Consider the following 17,663-nt stretch of genomic DNA (forward strand, 5'->3'; position numbering starts at 1 on the left):
CTCTCATATTTCCACTTTGGAAATATAAAGAGAGTGGACTGAGAAGCACAGAGGAAAGTGGTTCAAGCTCTCCTTGTGAGAAGTGTCTGATGCTGAGAGATACCTGAGAGGTTCCCAGAGAAACCCATTCTGTCCTTGCTTTCAGTCCTGGGAAGACTCAGAAATGGTTCTGGACATGACATCCATTCAACTCTGCCTTGGAAGTCACAGGGAGATAAAAGCCTTAGTCTGAGATTCTGGAGCAGGTCTGCAGAACAGAGGGCCTAGGTCCTATTATAGGGAAATGGTGAAAGCAGAGATGGAACTGAGGAAGAACCACCCCAAATAGAGGGACCTAAATTATCCAGCATACCTTTGTTGTCAGACCTACACAAAATGTGGGCAAACTTCTCAGGTGAGTGCTTTCTCCATCTACCTCTAGATTCTAGATCACAGACCCTTTGTTAAAATTCCTCCCCTGGGAGCACATAAACATCTATCCACCTCCCCACAACATCCTATGACAAACCAAAGCATGATTCTACCATACTTCACCCAGGAGAATCAATGATTTTATTAGGTTTACTTACAGAGCATGAGTGAGGTGTTAAGGATGGGAAGGAATCTGGATAGCCTCCAAAGCAGCCATAGCTGATGACATCCCCTCTGTATTCACAGAGATGGAGCCCTCTTCCCCTGGTCTTCTCCAGCATATATTCAAGCATCTCCCCAAGTCCACTAAGTCACATGCATTTAGGACAGAATTGCATACAAATGACTAAGAGGAATGGCTGGATACTCAGGTGCAGCGTGCAATGATCCTGCCCACCCCTCCTTCTACGAGGGAATCTTAACGGCCCTTAGATTCCATTGTGATAGATTCTTTTTGCAAGCAGGCACCGCTGATCTGATGCAGATTGTGCTACTTTGCTGAGAGGGTAGTGCTCTACAACACTCCATCCCATTCTCTGCCTCTTACATTCTTTCTGCCCTCCTTGGTGACAGTTCCTGAGCCTTGGAGGGGGTGACAAAGATGTCTGCCTTTTTTATTCAACTTCAGTCTGAAGTACTGAACCCTTGTGCTTTTCGAGGGTGGCAGCAATGACATCCCTGCTCAAGGAGTGTGGTCTGCCATGTAAAGTATGGAGATACTTGGAGAATGGCTGAAGGTCTAGGGTGGACATTACAGCCCCTCAGAGAAGTGCAGAAGGGATGCAGGCATTGGCATGCAGCTGTGCAGGCTGCATGGTCACTGTTATGTGCAGGAAGAAATAGATCTGAGGCCCAGTGGCTGTCCTAAGGAAGACTGTGTGCTTGAGGGATGAACTGCAATAGACAAATAATATGTAGCTAGCATCCTCCATGTTAACCTCCAAATTGTCAGGAAAATTGGTCAATGAAAGCATGAGATGGAGGTGTTGGCTTGCTACTTGTCATGTCTGGGGACCATGAGATAAAGAAAACCCAAATTAAATCTCTATTAATGAGCCCTTCTTGGAAGCCCCAAACCTGGAACCAATGGAAGGAGTCAGGTAGCAAAGAGGAACAGAGTCAAATAGATGTGACAGAAGAGAGCCCTCAGGTCCAACCTTGGATAGAAAGAAGAAAATCAATGATGCAGCCTGCAGTCTTAACAAGGGTCTGGTGAAAGCGACCATGGAAATCAAGAACATTCATCATTAGAATTGTTGGAATTAGGGAAATGTTTTAAAGAAACAGTGAAGGAGCCCTTCACCACCTGCCCCCTTTTTTTTTCTACAAAGATCACTGCCTCAGCAGAGAGAGGGTTTTCAGGTCCTGTTGGGAGTGCATGTGAGATATGAAGGAGGACGGTGGAGACCTCCGCACTCCCGTCAGTCCTGGAGTTCCTGGGCAGAGAAACCAGACACTGTGTACTATCGGTTCGGCCTGTGAACTGTCAGGGAGGAATGAGGCCTCAGATTTGCAGTAATAAGGTACCAGGGTCCTGAAGGAGGAGCAAGGAGACCCCCGATGCAAGGTGTGGATACTGTCCCTGTTATCAGCACAGGCTACCTCTGAGGAAGACTTGATAAGCATGGTGCCTCTGGATTCCTATTCAGTGATCACAGGAAGATGGTAGCCTTGGCCTGAAACACAGACCTGAAGGTCAGCAGGGGCCTTGTGAGGAGTACAAGATATATGATGGTCACAGTAAAAATGGTGGAGAGTTTGGGAGGCAGGATTGCTATCTCGACTGAAAAAAATCATAACTGTAGCAGACATAGAGATGCACCAGGCAAACCCCTTTAGTAAAGATGTCATTGAAAACTACCATCACCACTAAGAAACAATCTACAGTAGATAAACTAAAAATGACAAGCAAGCTGTATTAGTTATTTTCTGTTGCTGTGACAAAATACCATGACCCAGGCAACTTAGAGAAGAGTTTATTTGGACTTAACAGTTCCGGAGGGCTAAGAGTCCATCATGGAGGTTGTTGCAGGACAGCACACAGCAGGCATGGCAGCAGGTGCTAAACACCGAGAGCTCACATTGTTAATTGCAAACAGGAAGTGGAGAAGACAAACTGAAAGTGGGAGCAATCTATGAACTTTCAAAGCCCACCCCCATTGGCATGCTTCTTCCAGCAAGGCCACACTTCCTAAAGGTTCTATGACCTCCCCCAAACAGCACAACCAACTGGGGACCAGTTCACACTTTGCAGCCTATTAGGGACATTTCTCAAACCACCACAAAAGTCATCAAAATACACTACTAAGGAAAAGAAATCAACCACAAAGAAAGACTGTCAAAGATGGGGAAAGGATGTATAATAAAATTAGAAAACAGGTACCACAGGCTGGCAAGATGCCTCAGCAGGTAAAAGCACTTACCATGCAAGACTAGCAAGCTGAGTTTAATACCTGGAACCCATATAAAGGTCAAAGTTGTCCTCTGAGCTCTACACATGCGGTGTGGCACACATGCACACAATAACAAATGAAAAAATACAACAGGTAATAAAATGACAGTACTAAGTTTCTATTTATAATTACCAAACATAAATGAATTACATTCTTCAGTTAAAACAAATACAGTTGACTGAATTTTAAGAAGGCATAGCTATCATAAGAAACTGACTTCAGCTCTGAGAACATGCACAGATTGAAAAGGAATGGAATATGATATTCCATCAAATGGAATCCCAAAGAAAGCAGATGCACTCATGTATATCAGATAAAATAAGCTTTAATGAAAAGCAGTAAAAACAGGCCTAAATATGGTCATTATATATTGATAAAGGGACCAACTCAGCAAAAGGAAATAAGTCTAATAAATATATGGACACCCTATATCAGATTATCTAAATAAGTAAATCTGATATTACTATATCTAAAAAGAGATATGCTAATGAGATAATAGGAGAGGACTTTAATATCCCACTTTCAGAAATGCAATGCCAATCCAGACAGAAATATAACAAGGAAACCTAGAGAGGAGATGGGGGTCAAGAGAGGAGAGAGACTGTACACAAATGGACCTAATACACACCTTTGTGACATTCTAACCAGCAAGGACACAAATTCTTCTGAAGTACGCTGAAAGCCTGGCTGGAAGAAGGATCTTTCTGTTCTAGAGCAGGGTTGTTCTAGGCGCTCCATGTTCTTCCTGGGGTCCCTTGTGTCTGAAGAAAAAAGGTATCTTTCTGAACCTGAAACCTGTCCCAGCCTCTCAGGTCACCCCCCTCATGTCTCTGCATAACTAATGATGACCTGTCTTTGGGTGAGGTAGACATGAGAGTGCAATATGGATAATAGCAGCCCTTGATCAGGATACTGCTGAAGATACTATAAAGTGAGTCAGGTTCCCTGAGGGAGGGGCATCACAATATATCCAGCCATTCGTCTCATGAAGGACTGAACTGCAACAAGCGATGTGTCAACATGTGAACATTCTCCTACACACTGTCACCATCATGAGAAACATGACATTGGTGCCCTTTATTGTTTAGAGTGAAATAAATTTGAGGCATAAGCCATAGAATATCTCCTTGCCAAAAACTGCTCAAGGCTGGCAGTGTCACAGAAAATGTACTGACTAAATAATGCACGGCTCCTGGTCAAAACCCATAGATTACATATCCCTGCATATTGATATTGTAAAATAACAGCCAATTTCAGGAAGGTGTCTGTAGATCAGGCTGTGGTCATGTGGTCCTACTGACTCTGTCATAGACAGTCATAGACACAGGATGTAGGGTGATATTTAACAAAGCTGACCATGTTGGCAGATGTCTACTTAGACATAAGTATCAGCTACCTATTAGTGCCATAGCCTATAGAAAAGCAGGTGACCTGCTTCCTGCCTGTCATTAGCCTGCATATATGCCCCTCAAAGCAGTGACTACCACTGGTTCTTTGTGGTCATACAAAGGACATGGGATCTGGCACTTGGCCTTCACATATACCTCTATTTCCTTGACTAGGAAACATATCAATAACCACATGGGTTGGGTTGTGCCCCTGAAATCATTCCTTTGGACTGTGATGCTGAGATCAGCAAAGACGTCTACTCAAAGCAGCCTTCATTATCCCATTGTCACCATACCCAGGGTCACTTCTCTCCAGACCCTCCTCCCACTCTAATCTGGGAACAGAAACCCATGATCTTTTGGGGATGTCCATGAATCAATAAGGCCTCCTTCACAGTGGAGATAGTGACCCCAGAGTCCCAGGCCTTCGGAAACTGTGAGAAAGTGCCAGGCATTTGCAAACAGGCTAATATTACCATGTCTGCTCAACTGTTTTCTTAGCTGTGACTCTAGGCTCACTACTTAACCTCTTAGTTTCCCCAAAGGGAAAAAAAGTAGTGGCATCCAATTACCAGGATTTAAAAAATCAGTGGTGCGTAAAGCGGGAGCAAGGCACCTGGCAGCAGAGCCTCAGCTAATGCTATCATTTAACAAGGCATTTCCTAAAATCCAAGCTCATGGAAGAATCCATGTGTGGCCTTTGGCTGCCTGCAGGACATCCCTCAACAATAACAGCCGGTAAATTTTCTTGTCAACTGCTGTCAACCATGATCTGAAAGACCACTCAGCAAAGTTCCCCTTGAACTGGGGAGACAGCTAAGAGAGCTAGACATAACTGCAGAGCATTTGGGAGGTGGGCAATCCTCAGCTATTGATATGACTCAGCAATGCCTTAGCACCATTATAAAGGCATGCTCAATTCCAGGAGGGTTCTAGAACCACAGGGACAGTCTAGAAAGCCCTCAAAGCTGTAATAATGGCAGGAGAACATCACCTAGCCACTGTGGATAGATGGTACACGTTCCATCTCTCTGCACATGCTCTGCTTCTTGACGAGACACATGAAGGACTCTCACCCTACCTGCCAACTTCATTTGCCCATGGAAGCCAGGGGATATCCTTGGGACAGGGTGAGAATAATTCATTTTCTTATCAAGTGAGATATACACAGTACACATGTAAAATGAAGAACCATTTTATTGAACAACTACAGGAGCAAAAATAGTGGATTTAACCACATTTTTAACACGTCAAGCAAAAAAGGCTATATTTACTTCCCCTTTTCCCTGAAACAGAACAGGCTTGCTGGAGGCCTGTGCCGGGGTGGGATCAGGGTCACAGAAGAGTTCCGTTATGCCTGATTGAAGCCACTGATCAGGTGACCAGGGAAAGTGCTGCACCTCCCGAGCAGGAAGATAATGCTCTCTTTACCCCACTGGGAAACAACTTATTTGCTTTAGGCTGAGGGTTACTGTTCTTATAGGATGGGTCTGGGCTGGCCGTTGGAGAAAGTGCAGACAGGTGATGGCATCCGCACACCTCGGATGCAGCACTCTTGCAGGACTTTACTAGACATGAGTCCTGTCTGGATGTTTTTGACGTCCTTTGTCAGCCTTCTTCAGTGTCCCAGTCTCAGGGGTATGTCTTAGGGTTTTCAGCCAATTTCTCCCCAGTGCTCATGTGAGGGTGGTGCATCTGTCTGGGGCAAAACAGTTGTGCCACCTGCTTGTACTGTGGCTAAACCCATCCATCTCCAGCACAAGCTTGTAAAAAAATACTTTAACAGAATATGCTGTACAGAACTAGGATTTGACACTGTATATTACAATGCTAAAATATCTGTATAAATACTATACAGGCATGGAGTCACTCCATTGGGAAGGGCTAACTAATGTGGCCCTGAAAACTTGCTGCTATCCTGCCCAAAGGGAAATGTACTCCACAGTAGGGACAGGGAATGTATGGCTGGGCTGCTTCTGAACAAAACAGGTGTGCACAGACCTAGCTACAGCCACACTGGCTACCTACAGCAGCGCAGCTGCACCACAAATGGAGGTGGTCCTGTAAGAATCACATTTTCCAACACTTTGATGGGAATTTTAGCACTAGAAAAATCTGCCCACTCCACAGATGTACCTTCTGCAGGCCTAGGCGCTGTCATCCCTGGGTGGGTGCCATGGGGATGAGCACGCACTTCAGGTACCCATACAGAGGGAAAAGGGCTCCTCCCTCATGTACTACTGGCATCCATGTGTGTAGACACCCCAGCCCCCCTGCCACCTCTGTGTCCTATTGTGGAGAGTGGCTGGGTGGCACTGGATGCAACTGAAGCTTGAAATAAAGGTCTATGGTTCCAGACCTGGGTGGGGGCAAAGGACATGGGAATGTGCATTTCAGTGCACTCACACTCTGGCCCCACTGGCGCCCTTTAGTCTGGCATTTCAATATTTAATTTGGGTGGTGGGAGGACATACTTCCCAGGGCTCTGGGTGATAACCACCCTGGCTTTCTTGCGAAACATGGGTGCAATTTTAGGAGGTTCTGGAACTGGGGTTTCTTCTGTGTCCTCATTATCTTCATGGTGGAGATCATATGAAATGTTTCCATATTCTCTCAAAAATGGGAAGATTTCAAGCAGAAACTGGCAGAAATCTTTACGAATACCAAACCACCCTGAAAAATAAGAATTTTCTTTTTCAGGTAATCATCAACCTTACCCAGCTGTGAATCCCACAAACTACAACTACGGGCTTGGCAAAATATACCCACTGGTGAAATAGGGGCATGAATGTTATGGGAGTAACCAACCATCTTCTAATTGGATTTAAGGTCCACTTCACAATAGGGACTTCACACCTAATATTGTTATTAGGGTCAAGAACCTGTAGTTAGGTGACAAGCCTATAGGGAACAGTATACTACATCATTTTGCTAAATAGACATAACATTAAAGTGACTCTTAATGACTTACTGTCACACTCATAGATGAGTGCACCTTTCAACTCTCACCAGTAAAAGTTCTTCTGGCAGCAGACAGCAATTAATACAAAGACCCATAACTGGTCAACATGCAGAGAAAAAGAGATTACAGAATGCTCAGCCCTAAATGGGAATACCTGTCTAATAATACCTTCTTCTCCCAAGGTTCCAGAGGGGGTGGGAAGATTGTAAGAGTCACAGGTGGTAGATGAATACAAGGAAATTGTGTTGACTGGACACCACATGATAGTTGCACATATGAATCTACAGTGCGTATGACAGCATGCCGAAGACCTATGCAAACTCAAGCAAGACAGGGGCCCAGCATGGAGCAGGGAGACAGGTAGGAAGCACCAGCCCTAGCTGAGGATATACTGGAAATTGATAGATGCTGGGAGAGGGAGAGTCAGTTTTCCTTACTAGTTTGCCACTTGGTAGATTGACCAGACTGTAAGGGACAGACACATACCCAAGAGCATGTGGGAAACAGATTAGACTTGATAATGCCTTAAAAATGTTAAAATATAAATACTACTAAAGAACATGAAGTCAGAGGATGGAGGGAGTAAAGTAGGAGTACAAAGAGAGAAGGGTCTGAATATGATCAAAATAAACTGTATGACATTCTCAGATCAATAAAAATATTTTTTAAATGTTTGCAACTGAAAATCAACATACTAAACCAAATATATCGGACTGAGACAGTGAAAACAAAAATTTCTTTTAAAACACTTGGCTCAAATAACTTTCAGGTCACTTTTCTTTTCGAAACGAAAAGTTTTACTGGTACTATGTATTACTTTAGCCATGTTCCTCAGAAATGAACACTGGCCTGGGTCCAACTGCCCAACATGGGGAGGAATTCAGACCTCCAGCTCCAAGGTTTTCAGAGCAAGATCCCAGACCAGTATGGCAGCATCCCCTGGTCCTTGTCGGGAAGTGATTCTATAGCCTCAGGCCAGAGCTCTGTGTTGAGAAATGGTAAGATGGGCTAGAGAGTGCAGCTTTACCTGGACAGCCAATAATTCAGATGGAGGCTGGAGTGCCAGAGGCACTGACTATGCCCGCAGTTTTCTAATTCTGGCAGAACCTATACCATGCTGCCTCTCCAAACTTCTGACCCAGGTTAAACTGATTACAGAGTCATATCTAAGGAAAGAACTCCCGTCACCCTCTGCAATCTGGGGACATAAGGAATTGGTCTAGGCTAGAGTAGAGTTTGAGGACTCTGGAACCCCTGAAATCAGGCCCCTGTGTTTTTCTCTTCCATTTCATAGAGGCTGTCAGCTTGCTGCTGGCTCTCCAGACACAAGCAGAAGCCTGCATTGCATTTTAGGCCTGGTCCTCTCAGGTGGTCAGATGGGCAGTTCTCTGGGTTACATGCAATAGAGTTCACAGGCCTATGAGGAAGTTACCCTCTTCAAAGACCACCTCCAAACTACATGCTATCATATATTGGTGGAGCCACAAAGTAATCTAGCCTAGTAAAACTGAAAAGAATCCATCCTGTCAAGGAGTTAGCAGACAGGTACATGGTGTGATTCTTGTAATCTTGGTTTGAAGACATGGGTTTTTCATCTATCTTCATAACCCATGAGCCCTGTCAAGAGGGATCCTGAGCCTATTTTAGCAGCACAGGGAATGGGAATTCAGAGACACAGCTTGCCACATCTGACCCTATGTCTACTTGCAGTATGCACGGGGTGGGGGTGGGGGTGGGGGAGATTTAGTGATAGAGGTCAGCATTTCAAATCAAATGTGACAGCATACCCTTCCGGTAGAGCACCCCTCCCATTCAACCCCAAAGTCCCCCCAAACAATTTCTAACCTGGGGTTCTGAGACCAATCCTTTTAGATAGCATAGGCACAAGTGCATGCACATATACACCTATGCATGAATATACAGACAGACAGACACACACACACACACAGACACACACACACAGACACACAGCGCTTTTGAGAGTCTGTGGACATACAGTGGTTTCCGCCCTTCTGTCCAAATGTTGTTGCCATTAGTGTGATCAATGAGAGCCAGAGGGGGACAAATATTGGAATACAAGAGAAAGCATTGTGGCCATCCAGTTTGTGAACCAGCAGGATCTAGAAAAAGAGACAAAGTTAAGGACATTCTGACATCTCACCGAAAATGGACCAAGTCTGCAGCTATCTCCTTTGTCTGCCCCTCCCTTTGTCTAGTCTGGGATGGGGGAAAGTCACCCATAGGTAAGGGCAGCAAACCACTCATCCAAGGAGGAAGGACCACAGGAGATTTCACTCCCTTCCCCAGAGCCAAATAAAAGTTTATCTAGTTGGAAGATTTCCCATTGCCTGGTGATTTATGAGAAAACATTTCCAGGATTTGTTCCAAGGAGTGAACAATATCTCTTCTAGAATTCACAACAGAACTCCAATACAAAACCAGGATATCCAAAATTCCCTCTCAGAAAGTAGAAGCTGGATGCTTGCAGATTCATTATGGTTGGAGAGATGTGCTCTGCAAGCCCCACTCCATGAGAAAGAGAACACAACCTTTCTACCCCAACTTCCCTCGAGGCTTTTTCTTTCTCCCAAAGGTCTCCTTGCTATGCCAAGGGTTAGGAGTCTACCTACCTAGTTACACTGGGTGCCATTTGAGCTAGGAATGGGATGTGAGGGTCCATGAGGTTTCCTATAGACAGCTTACCTCAAAAGTAAGAAGAGGCACGACAATGGTCATCCAGCTCAATGCCATGGTTATATGTGTCCTGCGTTGTTCTGCAATCACATCCATAGAGCGCAGGAACAAGACAGACCAAACGATGTAGTAGAGGACCACCAGGCACAAGAAAGACATGAGGATCCACAGGGGGACACACACGACCTGCAGGGAGGAGCAGAAAGTGTCTTCAAAGCTTCCTCTCAGCCTAAGGTGGGTGCCACTATCATCTTGCTGTGTTTGCCCAGTCACACAAAGGGTAAGCATGACCACAGAGAATCTCACTGCCCAAGATAGCCAGGGAGACAGCACGAGGAGCACCACCTCCAAGACGGGACCTCCCTCCAGGAATTGCTGCCATCAGCTCCTCTTCCCTTCAGGGGACAACCTTCCACCTGGGACATCCCCTTTTCACACTCTAAGCTTCTTCCTACCACACTCCCTCCCTCTCAGTCCCTCCTTCCCAGGCTCCCTCACTCTCACCATTACTTGCTCCCGCACTCCCTCACTTAGTCACTCAGTTCTGCACTCACTCTTTCCTGTCACTTATGAATTTACTGACACTCACACCCTTACTCCCAGTTACTCTTTCAACCACTCATGCTTAGTGATGTTCACAGTCACCCACTCATTCCCACAGTGCTTTACTCCATCATGCCCACTCATACTTCTTCATGGTTCCTCCCTCGCTTGCTCACTGTCACTCGTTCATTCGCCCACTCTGTCACTCACCGACTCTTGTCCCTGGTTCCTGCTCACTCTCAGCTATTCCCATACTTGTCTCTCCCACACCCCCTCACTGCTCATGGCTCACCTCTTATTTGCCTCCCTCATACTCCCTCACCTTCAGGCACTCTCTCACATACTTGTTCTGCTCTTCAGACTCTCATTCAAACTCATTCTGTCCCTCATTTATACACTCCTTCACTCATTCAAGTACTGACTCCTGCTCAGGTACTCACCCACTCAGCCCCAGCTCTTGGCCTCAGCACTCGACACTTATTCTTCTTTACTGTCACACTCTCATTCTGTCACTGATGTCTCAGTCCTCCTCATTCTCCCTCTCCCCTCACTCTCACATGCACTTACACACTCACTGCCCACTCTCACTCTCCTTCAGTCTCTCAAGGAAGCACTCACTGACACCCGCTCTCATTTCCTCACTCTCACTCTCACTGAGTTATGTGACACCTCAGCCACTCACTCCCGCACATTCACACTCATCCACACATGTCCTCTTTGGCATTCTCTCACACACTTACTCTCACAGCCACTCACACACTACAGCATGGACACTCAAGTCTCTGCTGGCAGAACTGTGGTCGGATGGAACAGGGTTGTGCTTCCAGCATGAACACACATACTGTACACTCACATACCTCTGCAATCTTCAGGAGGGATTGTGATGACATGTGTGTGGTAGTGTTTTCCAGATATTTCAGCTGCCTGGCTTCTACATACCTTCCTCGTTAAACTCTACCAAGTTAGTGAATATGGAAGATTCATGCTGAGTATGTCACACCTCAACCCTGCCATCATCCCAGGGCACATTATGAGCAGGTTGTTTTCATGGCACAATGACCTTGTTCTACGTACCTATGGGTCCACCTGTCCAGTCACCATTCCAACCTCCCTTGACATCTTTCTTCCCTCCTGCCCTCAGCTCTAGGAATACTTCTCAGCTGTCTCTTTTTCTTTAATTAGTAATCTTCCTGGAAAATTCACTGGATATTCTTTAGTGCATAGTTCCAAGACCTGTAGATCAGCATAGCTACAGGCCACACTCAGGAGGGGCCCTCTGTAATAACTGTTCAAGCTGCGTGGTCACTGTCACCGTACCATGAGCCTTGGCAACAACAGCTCTGTTCTCCATCCTTGTACTTTTCTCTCTGTAACAATGCTGTGTAGATAGAATACTATCATGACCTTTGGAGACTAGCTTCTGCCAGTGACAATACTGCCCTTGACATACCAAGCTGTTCCCTGTAACCACAAGTTTTTCCTTTCTTTTTTTTTGGTCTTTTTGAGACAGGGTCTCCCTGTAGCCCCACTGTCGTGGAACTCACTATGTAGACCAAGCTGGCCTTGAACTCACAGAGACCCACTTGCCTCTGCCTCCCGAGTGCTGGAATTAAAGGGGTGCACCACCACACCTGGCCCAAGTTATTCCTTTTTATTGTTAATGGTTGTATGCATGACTACAGTTTTTGTTGTTGTTTGTTTGTTTTAAGACAGGGTCTTCCTGTAGCCCGAGCTGGTCTGGAACTCATTATATAGACCAGGCTTGCCTTGGTCTCATAGAGATCCATCTGCCTCTACATCCTGAGTGCTGGACTAAAGGAGTGTGCCACCATATCCAGCTAGATGATCACAGTTTATTTCACCACAAACTGAAGGTAATTTCCTGCTCCAAGACAGCAAAATCAAGGAAAATATAAACATCTGTGTCTTGGTTTTCGATGACTCTACATTTTCAGTTTTTGAACTCTTGAGAATTCTTTGAATATTTTAGATAAGAAGTCAAAGTTTCGGCATGTGCTTAAAAAATGTTCCCTTGTTCAGTGATCTGTCTTTTCCCTTATTTTATTTTAAATTTAAGAAGTCTGAGATTATAATTCCATTGTCTTGTTGAATATATTTCTGGTGCCATTTATAAGAACTCTCTACCTAACTGTGGGCTCCAGAGGTTTTTATCATCTTTTCTTCTAAAAGTTCTATGATTTTTACATTTTAGCTTTAGATATATAATTAGAGCTGATACATGATTTTTAAGCTTTGCTGAGTAGCTTAGAGTTCTAAAGAGGATATGTATAGCTTGGGTTACCTCTTCCAAAGCACATCTGTGATGGTAGTCATTTATTAGACTTTCTTTCAAAGGTAAAATGATAGTGGTTTTAACCTCTTCATTTGCTCTCTCACTAATTAGGAGAAGCATGTAATCAGAATGCTTCATCTACTGGGATCTGCACAAGATTAAAGGGCAAAATCCCACCACTACGAAGTGTTAAAAATTCCTAATCTTTTCTTTTCTATATTCATACCTTATACGAAAAAATTAGTCCTGTCAGATTTGGTTTGTACAGGTGACAGTCACCCATTCTTCAATTACCATTTCTTCAAATACTGCCCTGAAGCTGTAGGATGGGTATGTGAAAAATAATTTTAATTTTAATTTTATTTTTATTTTATTTTATGTGTATGAGTTTATTGCCTGCGTGCATGTAAGTGCACCCATGTTATGAAATGCCTGTGGAAGTCAGAAGAGGGTGTTGAATCCCCTGCAACTGGAGTTACATTTTTTAGCTGCTAAGTGGGTGCTGGGCATAGAACCTGGTTCCTCTGCAAGAACAGTCAGTGCTCTTTACTGCTGAGGCATCTGTCCAGTCCCCAATGAAAAATATTTTTTCTTATGGATGATTTTATTAAAAACTGTGGGGAGAAATGATCAATCTCTTATTTAATTTTGGAGAACGTGTATGCTCCTTTATCTTCCCTGCCTCTAAGTAAGTATTTTATTTTCTCATTATAGTAAACTTCAAAAAAGTAGGCTATATTTAATATAGAATATGTCTTGTGTAAAAGTTATACATCAAGGACTGGGGAGCCATGTCAGTTGCTGAAGGGCTGGCCATGCAAGCAGGAGGACTGATGTTCAAATCTCAGAACCACATAAGAAAACCAGACCTAGTGGTAAATGCTTATAATCCCAGTATGGGGGAGGTGGAGACAGGCAGACCCCTAGGGCTTGCTGTATGGCCGCCTAACCTCATGGCAAGCTCCCAAGCTAGGGAGAGACCTTGGCTCAACAAAAAGAGGTAGGCAGTGCCTCAGAAATGACATCTCAGGTTGACTTCTGGCCTCCACATGCATGTACACAATATATGCATACATCCACAGACATGTACACATACATGATCATACACATAGTGCACATAAACAACCCAAAGTAAAATTAAGCAACAAGGAAAACATAATCAATCCAAAATTTAAATCACTGGTACAATCTTGGTCTCATAAGCAGTATAATTCTGCTTTGGTGCTTAATCTTTTATATATAGTCTCATGTAGCACAGGCTGGCTTTAATATTGTTATGTAGCCAAGAATGACTTTGGACTTTTGATCCCCCCACCTTCACCTCCCATGTTCTGGGGTTCTAGGCATGTGTCATCACACCTGGCTTAGTACTGAAGATCAAGCCCAGGGCTTTGTGCATGTTAGAAAAGCAATCCGCCAAGTGAGGTACATCCTAAGTCTTCATTTTAAGCATTTATCACTTGAAACAATACTGTATTCTTTAATGTGTGCTGCTAGTTGTTTATTGATGTGTCCTCTCCATTCATGTGTCTTCTCCATCTGTGCAGTGAGTTTTAACCAAACAATCAATAACTGAAACCATAGTTTACACCCTCATCCCTCACAAGAGGATAAACTGGTACAGGTTTTCCAAAAAGCAAGCTAATAGCACATATAGTATATGCATTAAATAATCTCAGAAAGCGCCCATCCAATCTATATTTTAAAAATATCTATCTATCTATCTGTCTGTCTGTCTGTCTGTCTGTCTATCTACCTACCTAACTACCTGTCTGTCTATAAATGAACGGCATGACATGAAGGTAGAAGGGGGACCATGTTGCATAGGAATGGGTCTAAAGGCAGGAACAGAGAGGGTAATAGATGGAAAAAAGAAAGACAAGGCCGGGTGTGGTGGCACACGCCTTTAATCCCAGCACTTAAGAGGCAGAAGCAGGTGGATCTTTGTGAGTTCGAGGCCAGCCTGGTCTATATAGTGATTTCCAGGACAGTTGGCGCTAAAGGGATACCCTGTCTCAAAAAAAATGACAAAAAAGACAAATACCGTATGTTTTTTCTCACACATGGACTCTAGATTTAAATATATATGTAGATATGACATGAAAATAGAATGGGGCTGTTTGGGGAATAAACAGAAGACTAACAGGATGAGAAGACAAGAGAGGGGACTGGGGGTAAACAGGAGCAAAGGATAGAATGAAATCCATTACTATGTGCACTAAGAACATTAAGAAGAAATACATTTTTTAAAAGTTCCTATCCTAGAGCTCAGTAATACTTTTTCTAGAATATGTCCTAAGAGAACAATAAAATATTAAGCAAGGATTTTTATACACAAAACAGATGAGAAGTTGGAAAGGAAAAATCTTGCAAGGTTTCCATAACAGTAGGATAACTACACTATGGCTGATAATTAATTGAATGCTTCAAAATAGCTAAAAGAGAAGAGGATTTTGAATATTTTTCACACAAATAATTGAAAAATGCCCGAGGAAATAGACATACTAATCACCCTGATTTGATCATTATACATTGTAAATACACATTGGAAGATCTCACTATTTCCCATAAACATATATAATTAGTATGATAATTAAAGTTAGAAAATAATATATACATACAAATGGTGGCACAATTTGATTACAAACACTACCAATAACTGCACTACCTAGAAATAAAATGTTTCCTAAATGCAACCTATGAAAAGTGAAATCTCAAACGTAATATTTACAGTATGTTTATTGACATGGGCAAATGCTTATGCTATTTGCTAAAACAAAAACGTGGGATACAAAATCTTACACACAGAATAATCTCAACTACTTGTGTACAACAGTGGAATAGAGCCCACTATGCTGGCTCCCAGTGGTGAGATGTGTGTGTGTGTGTGTGTGTGTGTGTGATTATCTATGTTTATTTTTCTTTTACAAATTTCCTGTAATAAACATGAATTATTCTTATAATAAAACATTATTTAAGGATTTAAAAAGCTACATACAAGCCAGGGCCAGTGGATGATCTTGTCCAGTCTTAAGGCAATGAATATAAACTGGAGAATGTTGACAGAACACAGGATTTCTAACTAAAATTGAAGAAAAGAACCAGTTAATCAAAGTAAAAGTTACATTCAACACAGTGGTTGCTTAACACAGCAATATGCAATGTAAATTGTAGTAAAACTTATGATGTTCTGCTGGAAGCTTCTAATTTTCCAACACCAAAAGAGCACAGTAGTCTATGAAGTGTGCACAGGTCTTCTGCTCAGTTGGTGCCCCACCCCTTTGGTCACTCAAGAGCAGAGCACTATTGGCCCAGTAATGATCTTGTTTGAAAGAAAAGAAAAAAGAGACAATCTGCAGCAGACTTCCTTCAAGCCTCCTTCCTGCCCCTGCTGACAATCTTCTTTACTTACAACCACACTTAAACTTCCTTTTTCTTCTATCCAGGACTAGGCCCTATATTCCACCCTTTCCTTCCTAGCTCCTTGAGGACCTTGTCACCTCAAGCAAACAATGATAGATTCCTTGCTTCACTTCTAAGTCTGACTGTGACACTTACCTTTCCCAACAAGAAACAAGTTACCTATTTCCTATTAAAAACAAAATCTGAATTAAGTCGATCTCTCCCCTTACTCAGTACCTGTCAGCCTAATCCTCTTTTCTGTTGTAATCCAGTTTTGTGAAACAGGAATAGCTACATGAGCCTCTACTGCCCCATCCTCAATTCCAAGCTGCTTACATTCCTACTCTATAAGGAAATTGCCTTCATCAAAGCCCCAGTACCAATAAGCAGCAGAATACATGTACTTCCATCTTATTGGGCATATGTAGAGAATGTTTTATGGTGCTACTGATTGTCAAAGATCTTATCCTATACCCTGAGAGTATCCAGACAAGTTTTTCTTGGGTTCCTTTTCCACTCCTTAAATAGTTACACACTCTAGAGCCTAAAATTTGGTCCCCACTAGAGAAACATACATAATTACTCATTCACACCAGCTTACCTTCCTGCTTGGAGACTGGTTCTGAAATCTGCCTGCAAGCTAGCCTAACTGCTGCACACCAGATCCAATGTGCAGGCACTACATGGATCTTTTAGACCAGCCCCCTAGTTAAACTGGTTCCCAACAGAGATCATGGTCCCCTGTTCCTCTTCTTTCCATCACTCTAAAGCAACACAGCAGCCTGATTTGTCAAGTGTGGACTTGGAGAAGCACTGTCTGTTGTGTTTTCTCTGCTGTCATATTCAGTCATTGCATTCTGTCCATTCTCCCACTCAACCCTCTCTTGAAGGCCTTGCCTATTTTTAAATTACATTACAACTTCCTAATCAGGACTTTTGTCATCAACCCTCTAAACCACTTCCACAGCTCCATTCCTCTCAGGAAGGATGAGACTTAGCATTCAAAGGTACCCAAACTATTTTTTTTTGATAATAGACTTCAGTCTTTTCTATAGAGTGTAGATCTGTTACCCGATACAGACCTTCCACAAAGTCCTCTGTCACAGGGCATTTAATAACATAGTACTTCTTCCCCAGAACTCTTGGCAAAAAGAAAATATCCAACAGTCCCACTGATTTAAGGAATTCATTCTATATACAATATTTGCATATTAAGGCATTTAAAAAAAATAAATTACATAAATCAAAAGAAAATTACTAACATAACACAAGCTATTGCCACAGCCCTTGATTACCTCCCATAACTTGAAGATAAGACCCTGTTGCTGGAGGTAGGGCATGCTTTGGACACAGGACTTAGAGCAATGGAGCTAAAAGTGACCTGGAAGCCTCCACCCTGAAGAGTAGCTCTCATATCTCTAGAGGATACTATGGAAGCTGCTAAGGGGAAAAAAAATCAATCAACGGTGCAAACTCAGCTTTAAAGCCTACACCCACAACAATGACTGGAACAACAA

At 43.2% G+C, this 17,663-nt stretch overlaps 1 protein-coding gene across 1 annotated transcript in view; it reads right to left on the reverse strand.

The window, feature by feature from the left end:
- Nucleotides 1-5,431: 5,431 nt before the first annotated feature.
- Tmem185a (transmembrane protein 185A) overlaps nucleotides 5,432-17,663 on the reverse strand; it is a 56,951-nt gene continuing 44,719 nt past the window's right edge. Inside the window, exons 4-7 of the mRNA XM_008832867.2 lie at nucleotides 15,743-15,826; nucleotides 9,918-10,094; nucleotides 9,211-9,334; nucleotides 5,432-6,925 (exon numbers count right to left, since the gene is read on the reverse strand). Of these exons, the coding sequence (XP_008831089.1) occupies nucleotides 6,681-6,925; nucleotides 9,211-9,334; nucleotides 9,918-10,094; nucleotides 15,743-15,826 (630 nt within the window). The 3' untranslated portion in view covers nucleotides 5,432-6,680. The remainder of the gene's footprint in view (nucleotides 6,926-9,210; nucleotides 9,335-9,917; nucleotides 10,095-15,742; nucleotides 15,827-17,663) is intronic.

The sequence above is a fragment of the Nannospalax galili genome, unplaced genomic scaffold, assembly GCF_000622305.1.
Source record: "Nannospalax galili isolate Female #2095 unplaced genomic scaffold, S.galili_v1.0 scaffold5716, whole genome shotgun sequence".
NCBI classification, from domain to species: domain Eukaryota; kingdom Metazoa; phylum Chordata; class Mammalia; order Rodentia; family Spalacidae; genus Nannospalax; species Nannospalax galili.